Consider the following 12,094-nt stretch of genomic DNA (forward strand, 5'->3'; position numbering starts at 1 on the left):
GTTGTGGCCTCTGACTCTCGAGCGCTCATTCACAAAACTTGAAAACACAAGTTCATCAACATCATGCCTGAGGTCAGAGTCTGACACGGCTCTCCCCACAACCCTGGAGCAGCCCAGCCAGCCCCTAGAAGTCCCCACAGGGCCCCAGCTCTGGCTCACCTCCACCGCCTCCTACCCTCCCGGGCCCCACGGACAATCTAGGACAGTCTCCCTATCTTAGGATAAGCTGACAGCAAATTCAGTTCACCTTCTACCTTAATGCCCTTTTTGTGGAACCTGGTGTTTTCACACGTTCCAGGAATGAGGATGTGGACGTTCTCGCACTCATTACTCTGCCAACCTTCCCTGGTTCCTGGGCCCTGGCCTGTGCCGCCCTGGGAGTCCTGCACCATGACCCCCATCGCCCCGTGGCCCGTGCTACCATGTGAATCCTATACTGAGAACCCTGGAGGCGGAACAGTAGAAACAGAACACAGGTGCAGGGGTGAGGGGGCCAGGGCAGGGATCAGCATGGGGGGTATGGGAATCTGGGGGTATGGATGGGACTGCCCCACAGATTGATCGTGGGGGTGGTCACATGACCATAGGAGTTAGTAAAAACTTGCAGAACCGTACCCTGAAAAGGCTGGACTTCACTGGGCATAAATTCTACCTCCATTTATAGGAAAGGACTCCTGCCAGGTGGGCTTCCTGAGGCTCCAGCCAGAGGCCTGTCCCCAGACAGTGGCAGGGGCACTCTGCTGGGTCCCCTCCCAGCTACGTCTTTCTGAGGCCTGGATGTGAAAGAATTGACGCTCACGCTCACGGTTGCCAGAGAGATTCACAGCCAAGCCCCTACTTCCACCCTCAGGGCCCAGATTTGACTCCAGCCCTGTTGGCTGGGCTCTGAGAAGCTCCCAGTACCTGGCTGGCCTCACCTGAGCCTGGCCCACGGGGTGGGCTCACCCCGTGCACAGGGGCCTGCGCTGCGTCCCCCAGTCACACACTGCTGGCCCTGTCCATGCTAGATCCTAGGAAACACCAGTAGAGTCACGGGGCCTATGGGACAGGGTTGGGAGTCTGACTCGATGTGTCTGGTTCCCAAGTCTGCACCCCTCATCACTACACCCCTGCCCCGCTGGGTGGGATACCGGCAAAGCACCATGGTGGGTGCTGCGGGGGCCCTGCCCTGATGCCCCTCACCCCCAGCACACCCAGAGGCGGGGCGGGGGGGCTGCGAGCGCCTCAAACCTGGCCCCCTTCCTCTTCTGAGAAATGGGGGTGACCCTGCTAGGCTGTCAGCAGGCGCTAAAGGGTCTTGCAGGTAAAATGCCAAGAACTGGCTCAGCCGGGTGGTTTGGTAAAGTCCCCCCTCCGTTCCCCCCCTCCCCCCCGCAGCCTACACAGCCACACCCTGAAGGGGACAGTGCCTGCTCCCAGGTGGCTGCCAAGAAGTGTGGGCTTCACACGCAGTGTGGCTCATAGGTGCCCAGGCCTCACCCACCCAAAGGAGGAGGCCATGGAGGACAGGCCCCCACCTCCGACCCTGACTTCTTGCCTTCACCCCTTCCCACAGCTCTCCACCCAGCGCCTTGCTTGCTCCTGTTTCCTTCCAGGACCTGCACAGATGTTCCTTCTGCTGGATCCCCTTCCCCCTGGTGACTCACATGCTCAGCTGCAATGCCCGAGGTGTTCCAGTGGCAAAGCCACTGCCACGTGGGTCTCTGCTGCAGAGGGGGTCTCTGCTGGGGGGCCCTTTCTGGATTCCTGACCACCAATTTCTGTGGCCCTAGCTACTGGTGGAGCCTAGCACACACAGGTGCTCAATAAATGCTTGCTGGGTCAATTACGTGGACTGTCCTAGGCATCCAGGACCTGCACCCTATGCACCTAGTAGCGGCCTTGGACCTGGCACTCAGTCCAAATGATCGGGACACAGCTGTGATAGAGCTGTCCTTCTTCACTGCAGCCTGTGGCTGTGCAACGGGACAGTCTGCCCACAAGACAGTAAGCACCCCGTTACAGGAGGTGTGCAAATGGAGGCTGGAAGGGGTGCTGCTTCGGTGCTGGGGTTCGTGCAGGGAGGGGCATGGACGGCATCCCCAGGAGAAGGCCCCACCGCGAGGGGCCCAGTGCGGGGACAGGGTTCCAGCTGCCTCATGTCAGTGCAGGTGGCGCAGAGCAGGCCCAGCCACTTCTGATGCCAGCAGCCCTCCCGCTGCTCACGGCTCCTTTTCACAGTGGCGCCTCCTCCCCTCCCAGCCGGGGCACCGGGGTTGAGAGGACCAGAGTTCAGTACAGATAGACAAGGGGTGGGGGGCTCATAAACCCAGCCAGCCCCTGGCCCCACCCAGCCCAGGCCAGTGCCTCCCACTCCAGGTGACAGTGCCCTCAAAGCCACCAGGGAGCAGGTTGTCACTCAGAGACTCTACAGAGGACACTCTGGCAGCCTTTGAAGGCCCTGGGATTTGGGGCATTTGCTCTGCGGACCCTCACGGGCCATCCATCACCAGCGTCTCCATGGACATCTTACTCCATGGGCCCTGCTGAGGGAGGCTCGGGGCTCCCCTCAGAGCTAGAGTGTCTCAAAGCCCCACGAGCCCCAGTTCTGATGGGGAGACGGAGGCAGAAGGCAGAGCCCTGCCAGGAGGGGAGGACTGGCCACCACGGTGTGCTCTCTCTGGCAGGCAAGGGATGAAAATGCCCCAAGCGTGAGGCCTAGATGCCAGCCCCCTGGACGGCCCCTGGCCCCCTGGCTCCGTGCCACAGACGCGACCCCACATTCCACACACGCCTGTCACTTTAAGCTGCCTGGCTGTCCCCTGCAAACTGCTCGGTCCACATTCTCGGGTTGGGGGGGTGAGGCACTGGCACGCCCTCCCAGCGGCCTATAAGGCACAGGGTGGGGAGCTGGGGCCTCGCCGCCTGCCGTCCTCATGGCCCTGCTGCTCCTGGGGATCCTGCTGCTCCTGGGGCTCTGGGGGCTGCTCCGAACCTGTACCCGCACCCCCTCCTCAGCTTCTCGCTGGCCCCCTGGACCCCGCCCACTGCCGCTCATAGGAAACCTGCACTTACTGCGTGTGTCACAGCAGGACCAGTCACTGATGGAGGTAGGTCAGGGCAGGTTGGGCTCCTGCCACCTGGACACCCCAGACCCATCTCAGGGGAAGCTGAGCCTGTTTTCCAGGATCCCTATGGGTTGGGAATTTTGTGTCCCAGCCTGGCACTGGCCTGGTAGGGGACACAGCAGGCGTACGTGCCCAACCTGCCTTGGGGAAGAGAAAGACATCCCGTCCTACAGGGAAGCAGATAGGCCATGGAGCAGAGGGAGCAGAGGGCCAGGAGTGTCAGGCCAGGAGGGCCTCATGGAGGGGACAGCATTTGATGAACGCTTACAGGAGAGCCAGGACTGGTGGCAATGGAGGGGAAGAGGCAGGTGCTCCCAGGAGTAGTACCATGCAGCAGAGGTCCAGCGAGGGAAGGAAGCTAGACTGGCACACAACTGTGCTTGCAGGGTAGGGGGCACCTGCTGGATGTGGCTGCTTTCAGCCTGGGCTTCCGGCTGGCCGGTCCTGGCCACATGCTGAAAGCAGGCCGCCCTGCCCTGCAGCCAGGAGATGGCAGGCCCACGGGTAAAGGAGGTGCAGGCCTGACCCCCACAAGTACAGCCCAGCCAACCGTGCCCCAACCACGCACGGCTCCCACGACCACTCCACCTTCCTTCACCAGAAGTGCTGCTGCTTCCAAAACCCACCTCGAGGCTGCCTGGTGGCCCCCCAGGTGCTGCATGTGGGTAGAGAGGAAGGGGCTGCAGCCTTGGCCTCTTAGGAGAGCTGCTGCAGGAAGTACCCTGGGTGCCAGCGTTCTCAGGCCGGGCCTGGTGTCATGCCCAGGGGCCACTGTCCCGCATTCGGGGACTAGAGTGGGTGTGGATGGGAAGGGCAGGTCTGGCTCCACCCCTCAGTGTACGTGATGGACAGCAACTCACATCTTGCCTCCAGGTCTGGTTCCCCATGTGTGAAGGCACAGAAGGGGAACAGGCACACACAGGCGCCACAGAGGCCAGCCCTTGCCGTGCAATCTGGTCCTGCGCCTCCAGGCTGGGCAGGGGGGTTCGTGTGGGACAAGCTGACCAGTCGAGGCCTGGGCACTCCCTGCTCCTGTCTGGGCTTCAATGCTGAAGGGGGTCTGAGTGGGGACAGGGCCTCTGCTCCCTGTGCTGACCCTGGGCTTCTACTGCAAGGCACCCTGCAGACAGCCCCTTCTACTGCCCGCCTCGTCTTGGGGTCCCAAGGAGCCCTCTCTGCTGTTTCCCCTGAAAGCCATGACCGTACTTCCAGCACCACTGGCAGCCCCCACCCCCACCCCTGGAATGGAGGGGGAGGGGGCTCAGCGGGATCAAACAGGACACTGCCCCCTGGACCTGGCCCCAGCCAAACACACCTCCTGCACGTTTGCTCACAGATGCTCACTGCTGGTCGGTTTCTACAGACCCCGCCTGGGCCATCCCTGGCTCTGAGTCTCCCCAGGGCCTACCCTGCTGGGGCTGTACCTGGGGGGGCCACAGGGAGCTTGGGGGTGGGGCCTCTGGCTGATTCCTTCCTGTCCCCACCAGCTCTCAGAACAGTATGGGCCGGTGTTCACTGTCCACTTGGGGCGCCAGAAGACGGTGGTGCTGGCTGGCTACGAGGCTGTGAGAGAGGCCCTGGTGGGCACGGGGCCAGAGCTGGCTGACCGGCCCCCCATCGCCATCTTCCAGCTCATCCAGGGAGGTGGGGGTAGGTGTGCGGTGCAGGGTGGGAGGGGGCAGAGGCTAGCTGAGCAAGGGAGTTCCTGGACCCTGGGAGAGGGAGATCTGCCTCTCTGAGCAGCAGGAGAGTGTGCCCAGTGTGGGTCCTGGGGAGGGACACAGTGTCCACATGGCAGGGGACCAAGACACAACAAGATGGACACGGCTCGCCAAGGTCAGCTCCTGGGAGAATAGGCTCAGCACTAGGGTGAGGCCCAGGCCAGGCCCCTAACTTTCTCCCTGCCTGCATCACCCGGGGCTGCTCACGGGCAACTCCTCTGGCCTGCAGGCATCTTCTTCTCGTCAGGGGCACGCTGGAGGGCCGCTCGGCAGTTCACCATACGCACCCTCCATGGCCTGGGTGTGGGGAGGGGGCCCATGGCTGACAACGTCCTGCAGGAGCTGAGGTGCCTTATGGGGCAGCTGGACTGCTACAGAGGTGAGTAGGGGTAGGGAGACTCCTGGGGGGAGGGTGACCCTCACCCCCTAAGGCTTGTCTCCCCACTCCTCCAGGTCAGCCCTTCCCCCTGGCCCTGCTCGGCTGGGCACCCTCCAACATCACGTTCACACTGCTCTTTGGCCAGCGGTTCGACTACCAGGATCCTGTGTTTGTGTCCCTGCTGAGCCTGATCGATGAGGTCATGGTCCTCTTGGGGACCCCCAGCCTGCAGGTGAGAGGTGGCTGCTCCCAGCCTTGGGGTGGAGGTCGGGGAGCTGAACACAGGCTTGAGACTGGGGTGGGGGGTGGTCTCAACACTGCCCCTGCCATAGAGAGGTGAGCTGCTACCTTGCAAAAGCAGCACCAGACTAAGAGCCAGGAGGCCCGAGGCCTGTCCTATTTCTGACAGCAGTTGGCCATGTGACCCCAGGCCAGTCCCCTGTGCCCTCTGGGCATGAGGGGGGTATAGGACAGGGGTCCCCATCTGCCCCCTCCCACGCCTGCCCATCAGTAGCAGACGTACCTGCTCAGAGGTGGGGATGGGGACTGAGCATGTCTTCCCTCGATGTGTCCTGTCCTCCCAGACCTTAAACCCAGGGACCATCCACCCAAAACGAGTTCTTCACAGAAATGACATGAACTGGGCCTGCTGACATTCAGAATTCCCAGGGGCACATGCATTTCACTCTTTCCCAAAATGTGAGGTATTTGCTGTCATGACCATTTGTGTGATAACTTGCTAAGCGCATCCATCTGCTTGTGGTGTGTGTATTTACGGTGATGTCATAGCTCCCGGCCTCTCATGGACCCGTGGTCATGGGCAGGAGGCCAGGGCTGACCACAGAGTCTCTGGCCCTCATGCTTCGGTCCTAGGAGCCTCTGACGTCCTCTGGACGGGAGGATTTGGCCTCCTGGCCGAAGCAGGCAGCCCCAGGAGGCTGGAGGGCAGAGAGGTCGGAGTAGAAGTTCCCAAGCCTCTGTCCCTGTGCCAGCTCCTCACCACAGAGGCGTTCTGTGTAATCCGATCCAGGGAGCGCATTTGCGCTGGGGCACACCCACAAGAGCCGCAGATCTCTACATGATGGGCACGTGCTGGCCCCTCAGACAACCTGGTCAAACGCTGCCATGACCCCCCTTTCACAGCAGGGTCAGCGAGGCTCTGAGGTTTGCAAAGTCATCTTTAACGATTGGTAGTAGGGTTCAGTTATTCCCACACAGGCAACCCTCTCCCCCTCTCCATCCTACTGGCTCTGGTGGATGGAGGGCGGGCATGACCACAGCCCTCTGTAGAAGTGATATCACCCCATCAAGGTGTGTTGTGTGGCCTGTCCAGCGGCGCCCCCCTTCCTGACCTGGGACAGAGGGTTTTGTGGGAGTCCCCTCTGGAGTCCACCCCCCCCAACCCTCACCCCGCCCGCTGCTGTTCCCACCAGAAGGGCCAGGGGCCCGCACACGAAGCTGGGTGCCCTCTTGTGGCCACGGGCAGGACCCACCCAGGCTGCCTGCCTGGAGTCTGGGGCTGCATCTGGGGAGGGAACCTGGACAGGTGAACGTGCCTGCGGGGTGGGGGTGGGGTGGGGTGTGGGTGTGGTTGGGGCCTCCACCCTAACCCCAGCTTCTGTCTCGCCTTCTGTCTTCAGCTGTTCAACATCTACCCCTGGCTCGGGGCCCTCTTCCAGCTGCACCGGCCAGTCTTGCGGAAGATAGAGGAGGTTCGAGCCATCCTGAGGACCCTCCTAAAGGCGCGGCGGCCCTCCATGCCCGGGGGAGGCCCCGTGCAGAGCTACATGGATGCCTTGATTCAGCAGGGCCAGGTATGGGCAAGATCCACCCTACCACCTAAGAGGCCTGGGGGCATCTGGGGGCCTAGAGTTGGGGGTGGGGTTCATGCTGGTCCTGCACCAACCCCTTCACCTCCCAGCTGGGGGGGTCCCTCTGAGCCTCAGTCTCCCCATCTGTGAAATGGGCATTTGCAGTGCCTGCCTCAACAGGTGGCTGCAAGGATGTGGTGAGCCCAGAACATAGTAGGTGCTCAGTGGACTTGGCTCTGCCTTCCCAGCAAGTCTGTTTTCTATCCTTTCTTTGAGCTCAGAGCTGGATAGGGGGCTCCATGGGGCCTAACCTCTAGCTAAGTCCCATCAAACTCACCTCTGCAGGGGAAAGACCCCCAAGGCCTGTTTGCCGAGGCCAACATGGTGGCCTGCACCCTGGACATGGTCATGGCTGGCACAGAAACCACATCGGCTACACTGCAGTGGGCTGCCCTCCTGATGGGCAAACACCCAAGTGTGCAATGTGAGCTCCAGCCTCCCTTCCCAGCGCACAGCCACCTGCTTGGTGGGTGGGGGTCTGGCAGGGCCTAGAGGCTCAAGGCTCCCAGAGACACTGGCGCCTACCCTCTCACTTGCAGGCCGGGTGCAGGAGGAGCTGGACCGTGTGCTGGGGCCCGGGCGGGCCCCCCAGTTGGAGGACCAGCGGTCACTGCCCTACACCAATGCTGTGCTGCATGAGGTCCAGAGGTTCATTACCCTCCTGCCCCACGTGCCTCGGTGTATGGCGGCTGACACTCAGTTGGGCGGCTACCTGCTCCCCAAGGTGGGCACCCCCCTCCTGGACCCTGACAGGGGGCAGGGCCCTCCATCCCTCCTTCCCTCTGCTCTGGGCCAGGGTGGGCCCCGCTGGGAGTCCCCTGGGGGGACCCTCTCTCTTCGTGCACACCCCCGGGGGAGGGGGTGCCAGGCCCACCTGCTGCACTGCCCACAGGGCACGCCTGTGATCCCCCTGCTGAGCTCTGTGCTCCTGGACAAGACACAGTGGGAGACCCCCCGCCAGTTCAATCCCAGCCACTTCCTGGATGCTGAGGGACGCTTTGTGAAGCGGGCAGCCTTCCTGCCTTTCTCTGCAGGTATCCACAGCCCTCACAGGTGGGAGCAGCATGGGGCCCCTCACCCCCACATAGCCTGGTCACCAGAGACCTCAGAAGCTCAGGCTCAAGCCTGCTGGGCCTCCCACTGTCCGTAGCCTCAGAGCTGGCCTGCATCCTGGTTATTGCAGACCTTGCTCTCAGATAGCCCCCACTCTGAGCCCTCTCTCATCCCCCCAGAGACTCCCCTCTCCCTCTACTCTAGGAAACTGGCCAGCTCCCTGGCACAGCCTGCAAAGAGCAGGCCTGGAGCCCCCAGCCTGTGCCTTGGTTTCCTTTGCAGGCCGCCGCGTCTGTGTGGGGGAGAGCCTGGCCAGGTCGGAGCTGTTCCTGCTCTTTGCTGGTCTTCTCCACAGGTATCGCCTGCTGCCCCCACCGGGCCTCAGTCCCGATGCCCTGGACACCACACCCGCCCCGGCTTTCACCATGCGGCCTCCAGCCCAGGCCCTCTGTGCGGTGCCCAGGCCTGGGGGCTACGACCAAAGAGACTGGGGGAGGGTCTGAGTCACTCCCCCAGATCCCGGCTTGAGGTGCTCTGTGGATGGACAGACAGACAGCTCCTCATGGGGCCCCCAAAGCCCTTCCTTGGCCTGATCCTGTTCTTTAGGGGCTCAGGCCCCTTTCAGTTCTCCATACCTGGAGTCGTCTATACTCCTCCTCCGGTCTCCCCAGGGCAGCTGAGCTCCCTCCCTGCCCTCTGCCCTCAGACCCCCCACCCGTCGTACCTCAGGTGCCCCTCACACTCCAGCAGTGAAGCACTCCCTCCCAACACCCCCATGCATGCCTTCCTGGGCTCACCGCTGCCTCTTCTCCCCACTCCCCCTCCATGCTACCCTCACAGTTCCCCCACAGGGCCATTGGGGAACAGGTGCCCCCCAGGCACAGAGATCTACCTGCAGTTGGGGGTGCAGGGTGACATCCACTCAGAGTCCAGCCTGAGACCTGCATTCCCAGCAGGTTCAGTCTGTGCTGTGCCAGGCCCTGGATGGCTGGGGCTCCTGCAGATTCCATCCTGTTCTTGGGACTCCTCAGGGCCCGTGAAACCAGGACCCTGAGCCCTGGACATGGGCCAGTTGAGGGACAGCTGCCACCCAGAGGATCGGGGACCCTGAAGGGGTAACAGCAGAACTTGAGCAGGAAGGATGAGCAGGAGTTTGCAGGGACGATGCTGGGACCCCCCTCACAATTGACCCTGTCCACCTCATGGGACCCTGAAGCAAATGGGTGCACAGACCCCAAAGCCCAGCTTCCATTCTCTACACTCAAAATGTACCAAGGCCCCTAGGAGATGTTCTTGGGCAAGGCGCTGTGGCTGACAGGGCCCAGAGATGCCAGGTTAGGGGTGCACAGCAAGGGCTCTCTATGGACCTCCATGGGACACCCCCACACCGACCCACTTCCTGTTTATCTGAAATTCAAAGCTATCTAGTCTTGTACTTCGGTGGCCTGGGAGCCTGGCAGGATGGAGTGGGCACTATGGTGGCTCTAGGCCACCCTGGTCACCCTTCCCTGTCCCAGGCTCTGGGTGGTGGGTGCAGGAGGCTGGCAGGAAATGTGAGGCAGCCTCTTGACCAGCTGCCATACTCCAGAGTCTTTTCTCTGGTCCCTTCGGATCCTCTTTTTTTCCCATGACGGAAGCCTTTGCTTTTTAAATTCAAAACCTTATCTGTGTCAGAGGCAGAGCATACAAGAGGGCAAGCTGGCAGAGGGGTGGAGGGGTGGGTTGAGGATGGGACAGGGAGTTAGCTATGCTGGTCCATTCTGCCTGAGTAGCTAGCCTGACAGCACCACCTTCTCTGGGGAATGCACTGGGCGTAACCCCTCCCAGGAAGGACAGGACAGGGGGCGTGCAGATGGGGGTTAGAGGGCCTCCCTGGGGGAGGGTGGACACGTCACAGTGAACACTGGGCTCTTCAGTCACGTGAAGTGTTGGCAACATTGTGGGGAGGCTCCCACGGAGTATAAACCAGGCATCGGGACAAGTCCCGGTGCAGCTGCAGAAAGGGGTCCCTGAGGCCCACAGTCCCAGTGTACACAGAGGGTGCCCCCTAGGGGAGAAACGACGGGATCAGGGCGTGAGCCTACCTGGGAGCCATGTCCAGGGGTGAAAATGAAGCCGCCCAGGACTGTTGTGATCAACATATAAACCTCAAACCACGGATGCTTCCAGATGTGCCGTGTCTGTGCTGGACCCCTGTGGAGGAAGAGAAGGGGTGTTCTGGGGGAGGGGTGATGGACTGTGCCAGTATGGGTTTGTTTCTAGGAAAAGCTGGTGGCAGATTAGGAGTATGCACTCTGTCCTTCTATTCCTTCTGTCTGAAATACCTGACACCCACAGAGAGTCCGGGAGCCTGCCCTGAGGGCCGGGCCACTTTACTCTGCAGTTGCATGGTGCAAGGACCACGGATCTGACCTAAGTTCATCTCAGTGAACAAATCGACAGCATTCTTCAGAGGACGCAGAACATTCCAGAATGGCTGTGGAAACCCTTTCAAGAAGCTGTGGGTTGAAGAGACTTGGCTGCTGGGGACGGGGTTGATGGGAGAACATGGAAAGCCAGAACAGGGGAAATGTGAGCATTCCAAGCGAAAAGCTGCTGTTACGAAAGTCTCCTATCTTTATGGCAAACCCGGTGTTGCCTGGACCTTGGTTCCAGAAGCCACTCCTCGCATAGGAGTGGGGTCTGCTGCACCTCCCGCGTTGGTGGGCTTCAGGCAGGGGCAGGATGCAGAACCTGAGCCACGTGTTTCCTAACTTCTAAGAACAGGTGTCAAAATGAACCACTCTCCCTAGTGACTTTATGTTTTCTCCAAAGAAGCCAGTAGGACTAGTTGATGTTTTAATTGGCCAAGAACAAATTTGAGAAGCCTTTCTGCCAAGGGGGAAGGTGTAGATCCTAGTGGAAAGCCCTCCACAAATGTGCTGCTCTGGGCCCCTTCCCCCAGGGTGGGTCCTCCAGGTGGGACAGGGCGGGGGGCTCTGGTGGAGGGTACATGGCAGCTCTGGCATGAGATCCCCACAGTGATCTTAATGCCCTGCTGGTCCATGATGTGAGCCTGAGCTTCCTGGGGTCCCCACACCAGGTACTCACAGCTTGGCATGGATGCAGATCTGAGGTGGGCTGGGCACAGGGCTGGTGCATGCGGGACCCTCGCACAGCCTGGTCCAATGCTTGGGAGGCAAGCAGCCTCTGCAGGGGATCCCTGCGTCCCCCATTCTCAGGTTCCCTTAACCCCTGCCATGAACTCACCAGGTGCTGTGAAGTGAGGGCTGCGGCTGGGCCAGCTGGCTGGGACCAAGGAGAGCCAAGGCTGCCGACTGGGGAAAACCTGGGGAATATCCATCCCTTTTCACCCTGCTTTATGGAGTTGACACAAAATAAGCATTTTATACACTGAAGGAGAACAATGTGCCAAGTCTGATGTCTGACCTACGAGGTCACCAGCACATTAACGACACACGCATCTCCATGGCCGCCCTGGACCCCACCCAGCAGGCCTGGCTTAGCGATCACATGGAGACCCCGGCCTGGGGCTGCCTTCCCCCTGCAAAGAGGGGGGCCCACCACGCTGTAGGGACAGACACACGGGGGGCTGAGAGTCCTGGTTCTGTGGCCACCTAACGTCCTGAGGCCCCTCTAGCCCTAAGCTTCCTGCCTGCCACTGGGCAGGGCAGTATCTGTCAGAGACATTCCCACTGGATAAAGACTGGTTTATTTAAAAACAGACAGTTCTTCTGGGACCTGGGGAGGAAAAGCATTGTGAGCGGCAACTTGGTAGCTGGTCCCCACTTCTCACCATAGGAAGTCATGTTTTCCCAGACATAAGGGAAGCCCAAGGAAGGCTGCTACGCCGGAGGGTGGGGGTAGGGGCTGCAGGCCGCTGTTGGTGGTGCTGACGGGCCTGCTGAGTCTGACACCCACACCCCCGCCCGAAGTCCCATCCCCCCATCACCTATTCTGACA

The 12,094-nt window shown here is 61.1% G+C and overlaps 2 protein-coding genes across 5 annotated transcripts in view; one reads left to right on the forward strand and one right to left on the reverse strand.

Moving 5' to 3' along the window:
• Positions 1–12,094, reverse strand: part of LOC129519549 (cytochrome c oxidase assembly protein COX19) — a 29,333-nt gene that overhangs the window by 15,687 nt on the left and 1,552 nt on the right. For 2 of the 4 annotated variants that reach the window (XM_055340160.1, XM_055340157.1), the window contains exons 2-4: positions 11,381–11,488; positions 10,216–10,324; positions 9,024–9,238 (exon numbers count right to left, since the gene is read on the reverse strand). In XM_055340160.1, coding sequence (XP_055196135.1) covers positions 9,024–9,238; positions 10,216–10,324; positions 11,381–11,488 — 432 coding nt within the window. The remainder of the gene's footprint in view (positions 1–9,023; positions 9,239–10,215; positions 10,325–11,380; positions 11,489–12,094) is intronic. The other 2 variants (XM_055340159.1, XM_055340161.1) reach the window with 2 other exon arrangements.
• LOC129519545 (cytochrome P450 2W1) lies at positions 2,729–9,007 on the forward strand. The gene is made up of 8 exons (XM_055340148.1): positions 2,729–3,089; positions 4,595–4,757; positions 5,058–5,207; positions 5,282–5,439; positions 6,848–7,021; positions 7,364–7,502; positions 7,618–8,112; positions 8,414–9,007. The coding sequence occupies exons 1-8, from the start codon at positions 2,916–2,918 to the stop codon at positions 8,632–8,634; spliced, it is 1,674 nt and encodes a 557-aa protein (XP_055196123.1). The 5' UTR covers positions 2,729–2,915; the 3' UTR covers positions 8,635–9,007.

The sequence above is a fragment of the Nyctereutes procyonoides genome, unplaced genomic scaffold (assembly GCF_905146905.1).
Source record: "Nyctereutes procyonoides isolate TBG_1078 unplaced genomic scaffold, NYPRO_anot_genome, whole genome shotgun sequence".
NCBI classification, from domain to species: Eukaryota; Metazoa; Chordata; class Mammalia; order Carnivora; family Canidae; genus Nyctereutes; species Nyctereutes procyonoides.